General features: G+C 34.6%; 1 protein-coding gene across 5 annotated transcripts in view; it reads left to right on the top strand.

The window, feature by feature from the left end:
* YTHDC1 (YTH domain containing 1) overlaps positions 1-16,702 on the top strand; it is a 38,447-nt gene that overhangs the window by 15,121 nt on the left and 6,624 nt on the right. For 3 of the 5 annotated variants that reach the window (XM_006078730.4, XM_006078728.4, XM_006078727.4), the window contains exons 5-11: positions 2,651-2,740; positions 3,206-3,259; positions 3,837-3,931; positions 6,047-6,155; positions 6,265-6,382; positions 13,356-13,440; positions 14,616-14,782. In XM_006078730.4, the coding sequence (XP_006078792.2) occupies positions 2,651-2,740; positions 3,206-3,259; positions 3,837-3,931; positions 6,047-6,155; positions 6,265-6,382; positions 13,356-13,440; positions 14,616-14,782 (718 nt within the window). The remainder of the gene's footprint in view (positions 1-2,650; positions 2,741-3,205; positions 3,260-3,836; positions 3,932-6,046; positions 6,156-6,264; positions 6,383-13,355; positions 13,441-14,615; positions 14,783-16,702) is intronic. The other 2 variants (XM_006078729.4, XM_025289983.3) reach the window with 1 other exon arrangement.

Raw genomic sequence — 16,702 nt, 5'->3', positions numbered from 1 at the left:
AGCCACCAGGGAAACCTTGTAATGCTTAGATTCCCTAACTGTTCAAATAGGAAAAAGTAAAAGAAACATGTTAGACATTTTGAAAGAAATAATTTAGAATGATTTTTTTAAAACAAAGTTTATTTTTGTAGTCTCCTTCATGTGCATGTCAATTGATTCAGTGAATTCAGTTCCTTCTGTATGCTAGATGCTATATAAGAATGTGTAGTCAGTGAACAAAACAGGCATGATGAGAAAGAGATTTGGGATGTAACAAAAACTCCTGTTTCTCATCTGTTTGGTTGAGGTTTTCAGTTATTTTGTACTAAAACTTAAGTTTAATTTCTTTTGAAGTCTTAACAGTTTATCCTGAGGGAGAAGATTTTAAAACTTGAAAGTTAGGTCTTATTCAAAGCTGGCAAGCCTAGGAATACTTTTTTCTATAGCTAGCTATATGAATATCAGTATGTTCCCCAGTTGCTAGCTTTAAATGGGCTCGGTTTTGAAATTGTGTCAGTATGTACCGCCTTGCCTTTCTCTGTTTGCCAGAGTTAGAAACATCAGCATCATTTATAAACTTCTTGTTAACAATCTTATTTGGAGAAGGTATTAGTAGTAAATTACAAGGGGGAGAAATGCTTACTTAGAAGGAACTTATTACCTTATAGTTTCCCTCTTTAAACTAGCTTAAACTTAGAATCCCCTTTCAAGAACAGTAGTAAAATATCTTTTCTATTCTCTTAATAAGAATAGAGCTCTTGGCTTGTACTTTCAAGTTAGAAACTAGGATCTACCACTCAGGAACCATGGGACCCTGGCCAAGTTTCCTAACCACACCACTAAGTTGAGGTTTCCTTTTCTATAAGTGAGAATAATGGTATTATGTATCTTACGAGATTGTTTTAAAGTTTAAGGGAGATAATCTATTTAAAGCTTTTAAAAAGAAGTTTATATGAAAGATCGTTGATTATCGTTTTAACATTCTCTTATTTTTATAAAAATAAGTATATGTGTTTTCTCCCATCATATTCCTTTTTTTAGCTGTGAAGGTGCTTATCATGAAGTAGTTAAAATACTGATAAACAGTGACAGGAGAGCCTAATTCCATTTTAGGTCTTCATTTATATGCTTATAAAGTTCCAAATTAAGCTTGAAGTTGTTTTTATATGTCATGCAAACGTTTTCTGTCTATTGAAGATTCCCAGCTTTTTAATAGCACTATACAGACTATCACTGAGATTTTAGAGATAAATTTTGAATTGAATTTGAAAAGCAGTAATTCAGGAAGGAAATGGTCAAAAAGAATGTATTTGAAGACACAGAAGCAAGCAGTGACAACCAGAAGGGAGTTACTAGTTTAGTGTAATTTTTTTTTTTTTGAACAGTTGAAAACCTTTGAGTTCTGGGGTTCATTGGACATCTCAAATCAGACTTGGAATTTTGCTGAAGAATGATAGTAAGCTTTTTAAAAAGAGGACTTTAAACAGTGATACTTGGTGCATAGAAGGGAACGTTGTAATTTTTTTTTAACTTTATTTTGTATTGGGGTATAGCTGATTAACAGTGTTGTGCTAGTTTCAGGTGAACAAGGAAGGGACTTAGCCATAGATACACAGGTATCCATTCTCCCCCAAACTCCCCTCCCATCCAGGCTGCCACATAACATTGATGAGAGTACCTACTCTGCTATACCGTTGGTCTTTGTTGGTTACCCATTTTAAATACAGCAGTATGTACGTATCAATCCCAAGCTCCCTAACTATCCCTTCCTCTCATTCCCCACCCCACACCCCCAACCATAAGATGGTTCTTGAAGTCTATGAGTCTGTTTCTGTTTTGTAAGTTTGTATCATTTCTTTTTAGATTCCACATATAAGGGATGTCATAAGATATTTTTCTAGGTCTGATTTCATTCAGTATGACACTCTCTAGGTCCATCCCTATTGCTGGAAATGGCGCTTTCTCATTCTTTTTAATGGCTGAGTAATACTCGGTTGTAGATATGTATCACATATTCTTAATTTATTCCTCTGTTGATGGACTGTATGTTGCTTTCATGTCTTGGTTGTTGTAAACAGTGCTATGATGAACATTGGGGTGTATGTATCTTTTAGGATCGTATTTTTCTCCGGATATATGCCCAGGAGTGGGATTCAGGGTCATACTAGCTGAATGTTTTTTAAGGAACATCCATACTGTTCTCCATAGTGGCTGTGCCAATTTGCATTCCCAACAAAAGTGTAGGAGTGGTCTTTTCTCCCCACACCCTCTCCAGCATTTATTATTTGTGGATTTTTTGATGACAGCCATTCTGGCTGGTGTGAGGGAACACCATAAATTTAATTGAAAGAAAAGTAGTGTTTGCTGTGCAGAATTTTTTTTGTCCCCCTTTTAAAACTTTTAAGACTTCCTTTTATATATAGGGTAAGTAATTTTTAATTAATGGCTGTGCATTTTTATTTGATTCAAATTGGTGGGAGAAATAAAAAATGGGCTTAGCTTTTGAACAGTGTCCGAATTGGAACACTTTCTTCTGAGGAAGTTAAGTGGATCAGGAGAGGTTAGTAATGAAAATCCAGAGGTTAGGGAAAATCCAGATGTGATGATACATTCTTATTTGATTAATTTGCATTGTAATGTTTTTAAAAATCTTGTCTTAATTCTTTCTTAGATGAGAAAAAGAAGGAAAGAAAGAGAGCTAGAGGCATATCTCCTATTATTTTTGATAGAAGTGGAAGCTCTGCATCGGAGTCATATGCAGGTATTCTCATTTACTCTTATTTGTGATCATATCTCACTGATTCTAATGTAATCTGCTGTAAAAAGTGTGGAGGCTGTAGTTTAGTGTGAACTTGTTGATGTTCATTAGTATTGATTTCTGGCATGTTCAGTGTAATAATTCTAGAAGAAACTAAGCTTTTTCTTATTATTTTAATCCTGTTCTGTTACTGCTTAAGTGGAATTTCACTTTTTTTTTTTTTCTTGGAAGATGATGATTCAGTGACTAGTTTTCTGAGTGAGAAATTGTTCAAATATTTTTAAAAACATCCAAACAACCCAAAAAGCAAAACACTCGTACACATTGAGAAGTATTTTTTGTGTGTGTGTGGGTGCGCCAGGAAGAATAATTTGTCTTGAATGAGAACTTAATGTGACAAGACTGTAGAAATTTTGTCTTATCTCTATTAAAGCCCAATCTGAACAAATGTACTTTGGCTAAATACAGGTTCAGAAAAGAAGCATGAGAAATTATCATCTTCCGTTCGTGCTGTCCGAAAAGGTATCATTTAAATTTGAAATTGTTTTCATTGCATGCTGCCTTAAAGTCATTATTTTGCCTTATTGGTTCTCCATTAATAGTTGGTTTTAATGTAGTAATGTTCTGATATATTGCATTAAGGGGGAAAATATAATGTCTACACAGAGCTCCGTATTCACTTTTTACTGCCATATCTTTTAGAAAAATAGCAAACATCTTCAGCTACCTTAGTTTCTGGACAGAGTGGATGATGTGTGTGTGAAAAATATGTATATATTTTAATAGCATAAGAATTTATTAACAATTTTAAATGGTTAATGTGATAAAAATCCATAAAATTTATAGCTGTTTTCACACAAAATATGGATCTGATATATCGGAACATTACTATATCAGGTTTGCCTTCTTGCAAAATGCTGGTGTCTTTTCTTAGCTTTGCTTTACTACGTGTTGTGGCTTAGCTTTTCAGGATGAATGGGTGATTATGAATTTTAAAAGTTTAGCTGGGTTGTGGAGGGCTACATTTCAGTTAGTACAACTTAAATTCCTCTGTGTGATAATGGCCTCTGGTTAATCAGTTTGGATTTCTTTTTTTCAGATCAAACCAGTAAACTCAAATATGTTCTACAGGATGCAAGATTTTTTCTCATAAAGAGTAACAACCATGAGAATGTGTCCCTTGCCAAAGCTAAGGTATTAGCATCAGTTCTGTTGAAACTATCCTAACCTTGAAAATTTTAAATGTGAAGGTGGATTTAACTATCACTTGAGTACATGAGATACTGTAATATTCATTAAAGCTTTAAAGCTCTTTCACCCAGTTGCCCTGCAGGGTCTGCTTTTTTTGACTGGTTAAGCAACCCAAGTAGTAACTTTAAGTTTTCTTTTAAGTCTTCTGAAGATGAGTTTAGAAGTAAAATTACTCAATATTTGAAGAATATATTTCATTATACGTTGAAATGCAAAAATGGTTCAAGTTTTGTGTTTCTTTATTCAAGTTGCTAGTTTATTATACCAACACTTTTTAAAAAGGTTCTTTAGTCAGCCAGTTTTTGTTTTATATTACTGCTTGTTTTCCACCTTGAAGTTTTCTTGAAAAGAAGGTGTTCCTCTATGGAGAATCTCAAAAGTAAGATCATTTGGATTACAAAGAAAAGAGAAGACTCAGTTTACAGGCCCACCCTAGCCTTTACAAAAGGGATATACCTGGTTGCTGTCAGATGTTGTAAGATTAATTTTTTTCTAATGTTTTGTTGTAAAATACATCTACTTTTTATACAGACTATTACAGTGTTTTCATATTTTTGGTTTAAGACAGTTTCCACTGACTTCAAGAAAGGTAAAACTAAACGTTTTTTTAAAGATATTTCTGTCAGTATAATGATTCTGTATTTCTGATTTGCGGTTAACCCATTCAGTTTTACAGATGGAAGGAATAATATGCCAAATAACTATCTAATGGAAATTTATTCTGTTCCTCAGCTGGAGTGGATTTAGGCAAAAGTATTTAAACATCTAGTGTGAATGAGATCTAGTATGTATCAGCAGATCAAACTGAATTGGAGCTTCTGCTTTACTTTACCATTCTGCCTCTTAATCTTTCATGAAGAAAGAATTGATTAAAATGCTTTGGAAATGGTAGCTGTGTTCCAGCTCTACATAAAACACAAGTCTCTTCAAACTATTGGTATATGAAAATTTGAACTTAAATTGAAAAGAAAAAGGATTCAAACTTAATAGAAATTCTTCCCTGTGGTTTACTCACATATTTTTGCATCATTAGGCAGTTTTTATTTTACTTATTTTTATTTTATTTTTTAAATTAAAAATTTTTGGGGCCCTGATGCACTACATGTGGGATCTTAGTTCTCAGGGATTGAACCTGTGTGCCCTTCAGTGGAAGTGCAGAGTCCTAACCACTGGACCACTAGGAAAGTCCTTGAGCAAGTTTTGTTTTTGTTTTTTCAAATTATGAAACTAGGATAACACATTTATTGGAAACTACAGAACAAAATTACAAATAATTCCACTACAGATTACAGTCTTTTTAAGTAGATGAATTAAGATTTTTTTGTTGGAGTTTCAGTATCAAACTCTAAAATTAATAGAGTGAATATACAAAAGTAGAACGGTATAGTAGACGTGAAAAGCACTATGAACCAATTCAACATAATTAAGATTTTATACAGTTTTCACACAACAGCAGGGTACAAATTCTATTCATGTTCTCATAGACTGTAATCCAGGAGACAATTGGAACATATCCATGGATGTAAAACAAAGTGAAAAATTTCATAGTCTAAAGGTATTGAAATCATACAGTCTGTTCTCTTATTGTGGAATTATGTTAGAAATCAATGTCAAGAGATACTTGAAAATAATACACATATTTTCAAGTGCATTGTGACATTTACCAAAAGAGATCTCTGACAGCCATTGAAAGTCTAGACACAATTTTTAAAGAAGAAATGTACACATTGTGATTCACTTTCAAACAAAATGTTTTTCTGGTAGTAAATGGTTCTAATTTAGAGTAACTGTAGGTGATTGTTTTTATTGTATAAAATTCTAGCTCATATGTTTTGGTCAGCTCCTGCCCTCATGTGTTTCACTCATAGTTTTAATATTTTTGTTAAGTTTGGTTAATTTTCTCCATATTTTTCCTGAGTATTATATTATTTTGACTGCTGATAAATAGGACCTTTATTCATAATAGCTTATTGGTAGCCTTGGTCTTTTGCAAATATAATTGGAAACATAAAAGATTTATATTAATTGCAATCTGTGATCTTCACATCATTTATATAGGGTGTATGGTCTACACTGCCTGTAAATGAGAAGAAATTGAATGTTGCATTCAGATCTGCAAGGAGTGTTATCTTAATATTTTCTGTGAGAGAGAGTGGAAAATTTCAAGGTAAAATTTCATTGTTAATTTTTCAAGGGAAATTTCAGGGTAAAAATACTTTGGATATGTAAAAACATTAATTATATTTGCATGAATACATTATAATTTATTCCCTTAGGATTTGCAAGACTTTCTTCAGAATCACATCATGGAGGATCTCCTATACATTGGGTACTTCCAGCTGGAATGAGTGCTAAAATGCTGGGAGGTGTCTTTAAAATTGATTGGATTTGCAGGTAAATTACACACTTCACTGTAGATAATTAAAATTGCCCTTGTTTTAAGTGGGCTACCAGTTGATAATGTTAACATTACAGTTATGTAGTTGTAATTTATGATCCTAATTATTCTCCCCTTTTTTGGTCTTACTCCTAATCTGATTGGGACCTGTGGGGTTTATTCAACAATATTGAAAGTAAAAATAACTATATACTTTGTTTACAACCTTTATAATCTAAGATGCATAGGGCAAAGATTTAGTCAAGAGTTTTATGTATTTCATTGGTTCTCTGTGTTAGTAACATAGAAATTTATGAACCAGACAAATGCTTGGAATGTTACTTAACATTTATATTTAGTGGTTTAACTTGGCATTTTATTACTGTAAAGTAGGAAAATAGTCACTCTTTGGCTTGGCTAAATAACATTTTGGAGGTGACTGATTTAGTTGTGAACAAGTAGTGTTTTTTAAGGAAGTTAGCAAAGTCATGTTAGCATTGTGATCCTTGAAACTGAAGTAATTAAGATTTAAATGTTTGTTATAAAAATAACTTATTTTGAACTCAGATTTATTTACTACTTTTTTTGACTTTACTGAATGATTGTACATTGTTTTAAAAAAAATGATTAAAACAGTTTAGATAATGCAGAAAAACTTAATACTTCAGGAAATGGACAGTTTGTTGTCTGAAACTGCCAGCTGGGGTGAAGGCAGAAAGCTTTTATAGGATAAATAGTAATGAATAAGAAAGATACTAATAAGAGGTTATTTGGGTGGGGTAGCGTTGTCAACCTTGCTTGGGATGAGGAAGCCCAGAACTGGCTTCATGTTTGGGGATTGGCTGGTAGGGCATACTGCATTTCTGGTCAAATGGAGCATTTACAGGGACATGAAAGGTACCTAAATTTCAGTTTGCTGGTTTGGCACCTTGGGCAGGAGTGACTCCATCTTGGGCCTAAAAAGGTATTTCAACAGTCTGAAAAGCTAGTTATTTAAGTGATCTTGGCATGCACAAATCTACTACTTGTAAAATTAATTTTAGTTAAATAAGAATTACCTGAAAGGAACCATAAGGATTTTTTGGTATTATAAGTTGACTTAGGTGGATTTTGAGGGGGATAGAGGAATTAGATAAGAAGGAAAAATGCTATTTGTTTTCAGGAAGGCAAACTAACACACAGAAGAACCATGAAATCAGAAACCTTGGGGGTGGGAGGTGTGGGGTATGTTGGGTGATAGAGGGAGCCACCTTTTTAATGAAGCAGAGTCAGTAAAGAGAACAACAAAAGGCAAAGATTATTATTAATGTGGGTCAGCCTAAGGAGTTAAACCTTTACTTTGGGACAGTGAAGAACTATGAAAATACATGGGCAGTGATACAGCAGACTATGTTGATATTTAATAGAATAGCAAAATGCTATATATATATATATATATATATATATATATATATCACCATTACTTTCTATAGGGAAAAATTAGAAGCAATCTAAATTCTCTTGTACAGGAAATTGGTTAAGTAAATTATGGTTTGTAATGTAATACGTGTAACATGGAAAGATTTAACAGATGAAAGGATACATAATTACATTGAAATGCATTGTTAGCATGGTGAGACTATAGATAATATTCCCATGCTCCATTGTACCCAGGGTTTTAAAATGTAGTTCTTTATTTCTAAAATTAATCATAATCAAAATTACAAAGTTTAGAAATCTGGTGGTAGTTTATAGGGAAGACAAGTTATTTCTTAGAGATGAGACATTTTACTTATAATTTTTTTGATAGATAAAGGCCAAAGGAAAGGTTTGCTAAGTCTATGGTTTTTTGACTAGAGACATTACTGGTGTCACTGAAAGATATTTGGAGATGATGCTTTCTTAGGAATAGAAGAAAAGTAATTACCCAGTTTTAGATTGGTGGTAGCAAATTTTATTTTGAATGTTACTTATTTAACTTTTATTTTCAAATTATTGATAAAGAAATTTCTCAATTTTAGAAAATTAATTTATACAGAGATTATTGTGTCATTTTCTTCTTCATTGACTTACTGGCAATTTTACTATCTTATTTATATTAGCAACAGAAGAGGTAAAAATTCAAATAGTCCATCCTTCTAGCACTTTGCAAAATTTGGGGTAGTAATTCTTATTTTTAAGTAAGTTTTAAGGTTTACCTGAAAAGAATATTTTTAAATTAAAAAAATTACAGCTTTAAAAAGAAAAAGTCACAAGTATGTTCAAGAGTAATTTTATAGTACTTAAAAGTTCTGAGGAGGCACATGATATTATTACATTGATATTTCTTTGGGTAAGTCACTTGAACTGTTCTCCACATGAAGTGAGAATTACTTTTAACTGTTAGTGTTAAAAGGATTCAGTTCAGTCACTCAGTTGTGTTCAACTCTTTGCGACCCCAATGAACCACAGCACACCAGGCCTCTCTGTCCATCACTAACTCCCGGAGCCTACCCAAACTCATGTCCATTGAGTCGGTGATGCCACCTAACCATCTTATCCTCTGTCATCCCCTTCTCCTCCTGCCCTCAATCTTTTCCAGTATCAGGGTCTTTTCCAATGAGTCATCTTCACATCAGGTGGCCAAAGTATTGGAGTTTCAGCTTCAATATCAGTCCTTCCAGTGGACACCCAGGACTGATCTCCTTTAGGATGGACTAGTTGGATCTCCTTGCAGTCTAGGGGACATCAAGCATCTTCTCCAACACCACAGTTCAAAAGCATCAATTCTTTGGCGCTCAGCTTTCTTTATAGTCCAGCTCTAACATCCATACATGACTACTGGAAAAACCATTGTCTTGACTAGACGGACCTTTGTTGACAAAGTAGTGTCTGCTTTTCTATATGCTATCTAGGTTGGTCATAACTTTGCTTCCAAGGAGTAAGGGTCTTTTAATTTCATGGCTGCAGTCACCATCTGCAGTGATTTTTGGAGCCCAGAAAAATAAAGTCTGACACTGTTTCCCCATCTATTTCCCATGAAGTGATGGGACCGGATGCCATGATCTTAGTTTTCTGAATGTTGAGCTTTAAGCCAACTTTCTCACTCTTTTCTTCTTCGCTTTCTGCCATAAGGGTGGTGTCATCTGCATATCTGAGGTTATTGATATTTCTCCTGGCAATTTCGATTCCAACTTGTGCTTCCTCTAGCCCAGCGTTTCTCATGATGTACTCTGCATATTAGTTAAATAAGCAGGGTGACATTATACAGCCTTAATGTACTCCTTTTCCTATTTGGAACCAGTCTGTTGTTCCATGTCCAGTTCTAACTGTTGCTTCCTGACCAGCATACAGATTTCTCAAGAGGCAGGTCAGGTGGTCTGGTATTCCCATCTCTTTCAGAATTTTCCACAGTTTATTGTGATCCACACAGTCAAAGGCTTTGGCATCATCAATAAAGCAGAAATAGATATTTTTCTGAAACTCTCGTGCGTTTTTGATGATCCAGTTTAAAAGGATTAAACTTTAATAAATATAAATCAGATATGATAGTTACTAGAGTTTTATTTAAGTGCCTTTTGGATTTAATAACTGGCTCTGAGTTTGTTTTAGGTGTGGTCCTTGGATCACTTGCATCAGTAGTATCTGATTATTAGAATGTAGGATTCTGACATGCGCCTCAAACCTGTATGCACACACTCATGCTCACTCACTCAGTTGTGTCCAACTCTTTGTAACCTTTTGGACTTTAGCCCGCCAGACTCCTCTGTCCACAGGATTATTTTCAAGCAAGAATACTGGAGTGGGTTACCATTTCCTCCAGGGGATCTTCCCAACACAGGGATCAAACCCGAGTCTCCTGTATCTACTATATCTTCTGATTTGCAGGTGGATTCTTTACCACTGATCCATCGGAGAAGCCCCATAGGCACACTTGAGTTTTTAAGACTAGATGGTGCATGGTAGCACATAAGGAAGGAAGCATGCATAAAAAGTCCCAGTTGCCACTGGGAGTTAGATCAAAATAAGACTAAAATTATAAAATATTATTCAACCAGAATTAAATCTGTGTTTTAACCTCACCCCTATCGGGTCCATTCCAAATAACCCATTTCTCTTTTCTTTCATGGTTTCTCTGCTATTCCTATTAGCTTTAATGACCAACTATTTAGTACATACAGAGTCTTTGTACAGTTCATGTTCTTTTTTTAAATACGCCCCATTTACTAAGCTCCTTAAAGTAGAGAATCACTGCCATGTCACCTAGAATACTCACAGTAGAGATAATCATCTGTAGGCCTCTTCATTACATGTCTGCTCAAAAGCTAGTTTTTAGGATGCCTGCTATATACTCGTGATAACCACAGATGTACCATTTCTCTTAGTTTTAACCTGAGCCCTGTTTTACTTAAGGCCTCATAGTTCCCTGTGATGTTCAGGCTGAGATTAAATAATTTGTCAAAACAGTGGGCATATGTCTCTGGAATTCATTAGAACCAGTGCCATCAAAGAACCATCAAAGAATTTTAACCCCAACTGACTCAACCAGCTCAACATAATGCCTTTTTTTGGGACCAAGGGTAATCCATGGCTAATGTTTAAATAACAGTGATAATTCTGTGCAATAATAACTTGAAACCTTCCTGTGCTTTGGTAGTTGAAAGTGAAAGTTAGTTGTTCTGTCGTGTCCAACTTTGTAACCCCATGTATTGTAGCCCTCCAGGCTCCTCTGTCCATGGAACTCGAGGCAAGAATACTGGAGTAGGTTGCCATTCCCTTCTCCAGGGGATCTTCCTGACCCAGGGATCGAACCCAGCTGGGTCTCCTGCATTGCAGGTGGACTCAACCGTCTGAGCCACCAGGGAAGGTTGTAGGTTATTCCTTTCTGTAACTTATTAATTGGCAATTTAGAAGAAAAATATAAGAAACTTAAAATACAGTTTTTAACTATAGATCTGTGTCTGGATATTCTGGGCTTTGCTATGGATTTAGTTTAGCTTAATGATGATCTCTTTCCTCCCAGCCCTCCCTGAAGTGGCGGGGTGGGGATGTGTGTATATATGTATATATGTACATATGTACACATATATTTTTGTTTGTATACACTCTTGAACCACTCTTGATGTGTGAGGTAAGATGTCTTTTAGATGAAGATTCAGGCCTTTTAGTAGTACCTAGTGGGCATTTATTTCCACCACTCATTGCTCACTTTTCCCATACATTGACATCACCACCACAACAGATCATGCCACTTTGTAACTTTAATCTTTTCCTGTAGATGTTAAAAATATTTTCTGAGGTTTAAAAAAGTCCAAACTTTGAGCATTTAATATTCATCTTTAAGAAAATTTACATAAGGCTAGAAGTAAATGGTTGTATAGCTTGTCCATTGGACCAGGTCATTTGCATGTAATTTTTCTTCTCCGTTATGTCTTCGCTCAGGTCTTTTTCGTTGCTTCAGAAATATCTCTGCTTTACCTTTCTACCTATGACTTTTCCCGAGTCACTTTTCTTTCAGGCTTATCCCTTATGCCACCTTTACCAGGAAGCATTTTCTATTTGTTTCTTTCTTGCTTGCCAAGATAAATACGACCATTCACATTAAAAGCAAAAGTTCTATACTCTGTTTATGGTACTCATTCTTTTTACAAAATACTTGTGTGTGCTTATATATTGTTTGGTGAAAGCTGTTTAAAAAAGGTTAGGAATTAAAGCTTTTTATCTTACTCATCTTTGTATGTTTTTTGAGCAGTTTTATTTGTAGATATAGTTCTTTAATTAAAGCATTTCTTTAATTTGGCATTACTTTATACACAAATAGATGAAACATTATTGAATGATGTTAATTTCTGATTTTTTTGGCAACAGGTATTTATTACTTGTCATGTTTATGTTCATTGTTGTGCTATAAAAATGCAGGGTATCTTTTTTTTTTTTTTTTAAACTTGGTGAGACTATTTTGCCCTGTGGCTCAGAAACTGGAGCCTATAATATAGAGTGAAGTAAGTCAGAAAGAGAAACACCAATACAATATATTAATGCATATATATGTAATTTAGAAACACAGTAACGATGACCCTATATGCAAGACAGCAAAAGATACAGCAATGTAAAGAATAGACTTTTGGTCTGTGTTGGAGAAGGCGAAGACAGGATGATTTGAGAAAATAGCATTAAAACATGTATATTACCGTATGTAAAATAGAGGACATGAAGCAGAGTACTCAAAGCGAGTGCTCTGGGACCACCCAAAAGGGGGTGGGGTGGGGTGGGAAGGGAGGTGGCAGCGGGGTTCAGGCTGGGAGGACACGTACATCCGTGACTGATTCATGTCGATATATGGCAAAAACCACCACAATATTGGGAAGTAATTAGCCTCCAATTAATAATTAAAAAATGAAGTATAGCATTGTAGTGTAAGAGAAGAGATAGTGCATAATTAATACATGCAAATATGTAAACTTATAAGTATAAAATTTTGTATTATCAAGAGCTGTTCTATGTGTGGTAGAGAATATTGCTTTAGCAAAAGGGGAAGATAATTAAATTTGGGAAAGCAGTCTTGAACCAAGAGTAGGGGATATGTATTCATGTGGTATTAACTGCCTGGTTAAAGTTCATCTCTTTATTGATCAATTATTAAAATATACAAGATTTTTAGTACATAGATATAAGATGTAAACATTTGATGTGTTATTTCATTTGCAAGCTACCTAAAACAAGTTTGAAGAGAGTGGCACTGTCCTTATATTTATAAGATGAAGAAACTCAGGCTCAGAAAAGTTGAGAGGGACCAAACTGTCTTGGTGTCTTAGCTCATATTTTTAAGCATATTTAGCTTTTTTTTTTTTTGAGAATACAGGAGAATGTGAAAAGTGTGTCTCTGAATGTGGCTTTGTTTCTGGGAAATAATCTCTATCAATCTTATTTAGTCGCATTTAAGTCATGATTAATAGGAATTCATTACTAAAGTAGTATAAGGTCTTTAAAAGATTCTGCAAAATAGTATAATTGATATCACTTTGTGTTTAGGCGTGAATTACCCTTTACTAAGTCAGCTCATCTCACCAATCCTTGGAATGAACATAAGCCGGTAAAGATTGGACGTGATGGACAGGTTTGTTATTTTAATTGATTCTAAAAAACATATATTTAATCACTTTATAGAAATCTTTATTGAAAGATATTTTAAAACCATTTTTGAATGAATTTCTGAGAATGATTGGGGAAAATATTCTTATTTGTAGTTTGTGATTACTGTAATTATGACTGATTTGATATGACCTCCGTTAATGTAGAAAGGTAGATTTATGTGGTACTGGATTTATATAATTGAAGGAAAAGTTTTTGAAGAGAACTGGCACGATTTTAAAAACCTTTTAGGTTTAGGTTTTTCATTGTATTATTACTGCTTAACAGATTCTGATACATTTTAGAAATGCCACTTAACATCTTTACTGAAGTTTTCTGAATAGAAAAAAACTTTATTAAAAGGAGATGAGTATGTGTATACGCAGGTTGTCAAGTCTGCAGATAAAATTAAAAATGTGCAGTGATTTAAAATAAACCTAGGCCTGTGACCCTTAGTTTTCTAAATGTAATTTTGAACCAAGTTTTTATTGCTTGTAAGTGAAAATGTTGGTAATTTAAAATAAAAATTATACAAAGCCCATAGATTAGTTTGCCCTTGTTAATATATTTCAGTGCATTTAGCAGTTTATAACCATGAAAATTGTTGGCACACGAAACATTTTTTCTCCATTGTATTAAGATGGATGACTTCATCCTGATACTTAATGTATTTTGCACAAAGAAATATTCCTTTGTTACAGAGGGTGACTGTCACAGATTCTGTAGTTAACCTTGGAGATTCTGTGCTGTGCTTAGTCGTTCATTTGTGTCTGACTCATTGCAACCTCATGGACTGTAGCCCACCAGGCTCTTCTGTCCATGGGAATTCTCCAGGCAAGAATACTGGAGTGGGTTGCCACGCTCTTCAGAGTATTTTCCCAACCCAGGGATCAAACCCTGGTCTCCCGCATTGCAGATGGACTCTTTACTGTCTGAGCCACCAGGGAAACCATTTTTCCCCTTACATAAATACATGAAACACTTTTGAAAAGTTTTTAAAAATCTTTCAAGGAAGTTGATTGAAATCTCATGTGATCATCAACCTTGGGAAGGAAACCTCCAAGTTAGCCTATTTTTGTTTTGTACATCAGGAAAATACAACAAGTCTATCAAAAGTTTCTCCTTTTTTTCATTTTGTAAATTACTGCTTTCTTATTCCAGGAAATTGAACTTGAATGTGGAACCCAGCTTTGTCTTCTATTTCCCCCTGATGAAAGTATTGACTTGTATCAGGTCATTCATAAAATGCGTCACAAGAGAAGAATGCATTCTCAGCCCCGATCAAGAGGACGACCATCCCGTCGAGAACCAGTCCGGGATGTGGGAAGGTTAGAAACGTTCTTTGGACTGATAATAGGCACATATATCAGAATAACATGATGGAGGAATATGATTCGTCAAAAGTTTGTCCTGCGGTAAAGAAGAAAGAGAAAATCCTCAAATCAAGCTGCATGGACTAGTTTGTGGCTTCATTGAGGATTTCAGATGGTCACCTTGGTCTCAGTCATTTTTCAAGAGGAAAATGGGGATCTTTCCTTATGCAGAAAAAATTATCTGCTAAAGAGTGATAACCAGTTTAGATTAGATAGTAATCTGATAAAACAATGTATACCATTGAAATGAGGTAGGCCTTTGTTGCTAAGAACAGGCTAGAAAGGAGGAAGAGAAGGAAGTCTTTATTTGCAAAAATTGTTAATATTTTGTAAAAAGCCTTTTCTTTCAGGTGTGTCTCTGGATAAACCTTATCAGATATGGGACTTTTATAAAGGATCACTATTATTTTTTCAGAAGATGACGCCTCATTTATTAGAGGATAAAATATTTTAAGTTATTTTGATATTCAAGAGGAGCATTGTTGGGACTATTTCAGATTTTACCATCGTGATGTGTTAACCCCATTCTCAATATTGTCTAACATGTACCCCGTGAATTCACACATCTTGCTGAGCTTCTGAAAACAATAGGTTCTTTCCAAAGGGGATCAAGTGGCCCTGGGAGACCCGGCAACAAACCAAAAAGAAGGGCTGTTGCTGTGTCTGTTTACAGCTTTTCCAGATGCTGGCAGTACCTGTGGACTTAAAGTGTTTTTTAGAGGATCGCCATGGTTGTTGATCACTACTTTATGAACTAAACAGCATTTTCCAGGAAAAGGGGTTTTAACTTGTTACAGAATTGGAGAAGTCTTTGCAAAGGACTGATTTAAGCCCTTCACCCAACACCTTACCCTGAGTAGATTTGCATACAGCTAAATCTAAAATATTCTGCTAAAGACTGTTGGATGTGTGGTTGATGGGATGAAACCTTTGGTTAAGTTTCCTTTTGGTGGAAACATCCTGTGGTAGGTACAGATAATCCAACAAGAGTCCCCATTTCTTTGAGCTTAAGAAGGACACTGTCAAGTAGGTAGGAGGAAACCTGGCAGAGCCCCCTTACTTTTGGCCTAAAAGGACTGATCACCAAGATGTCTTTTGAAGTTTTAAGCTAAGAGATTTCCAGTGCAATACAGTACATACAAGTGAAGTTTTTACCTCAGATTTGCAATGGACTGTAAACTATACTTATTACACCACTACTCCTCTCAAGCCTGCCAGGGCCTCCATATTTGTATGTGGCTTACAGCTTAAAGTCAGTAGTTGGACTACTTTATGAACTGTTACTATCATGTTTTATACCGGTCGTAAATGCACTCCCCAAACTACAGGAAAGCGGTATGTTTATTTTTTAAACCAGTTTTTAATTTTCTTAGTCTTATTTATTGTAGATGCAACTGTTTTTATTATGTTGGGGGGCTTGGGTTTATTGCAGCTTTGTAGTTTGAGTGAACTTGTGTTGCAGAAGTTTATGAAAGCAGTAAACATTCAGAAATAACTGGAAAGCTAGTGATGCCCAGGTTATTACAGAGATTTTGACAATAAGGGTAAAAATACATATTTATTATTACCTTAAAAAACCTGAAATTTTGTTTTTTATTTTGTATAGCTCTTTATTAAATGCTAAGTATAATGAAGTGTATTTCATGATGTATATACATTAACCTTAATGGTTACATTAACCGTTGAGATTTATGGAAGATAGTGAAGAGCAGCCTGCTGCAGATAGTAAAGTTTCACCTTCTAAAGAATACATTTTGAATTTGTATTATGAAACTCTGTTAAAACTCTGCCCCATTATTTGCCAGTTTATTTTAAGGCATTGTTTCTGGGAAAAAATTCCCACAATTTGTAAATGTTATTAACTTCAGAAATTAG

The sequence above is a fragment of the Bubalus bubalis genome, chromosome 7 (genome assembly GCF_019923935.1).
Source record: "Bubalus bubalis isolate 160015118507 breed Murrah chromosome 7, NDDB_SH_1, whole genome shotgun sequence".
NCBI lineage: Eukaryota > Metazoa > Chordata > Mammalia > Artiodactyla > Bovidae > Bubalus > Bubalus bubalis.
Note: the sequence above shows the minus strand (reverse complement) of the source record. Positions and strands in the feature narration are given on the sequence as shown.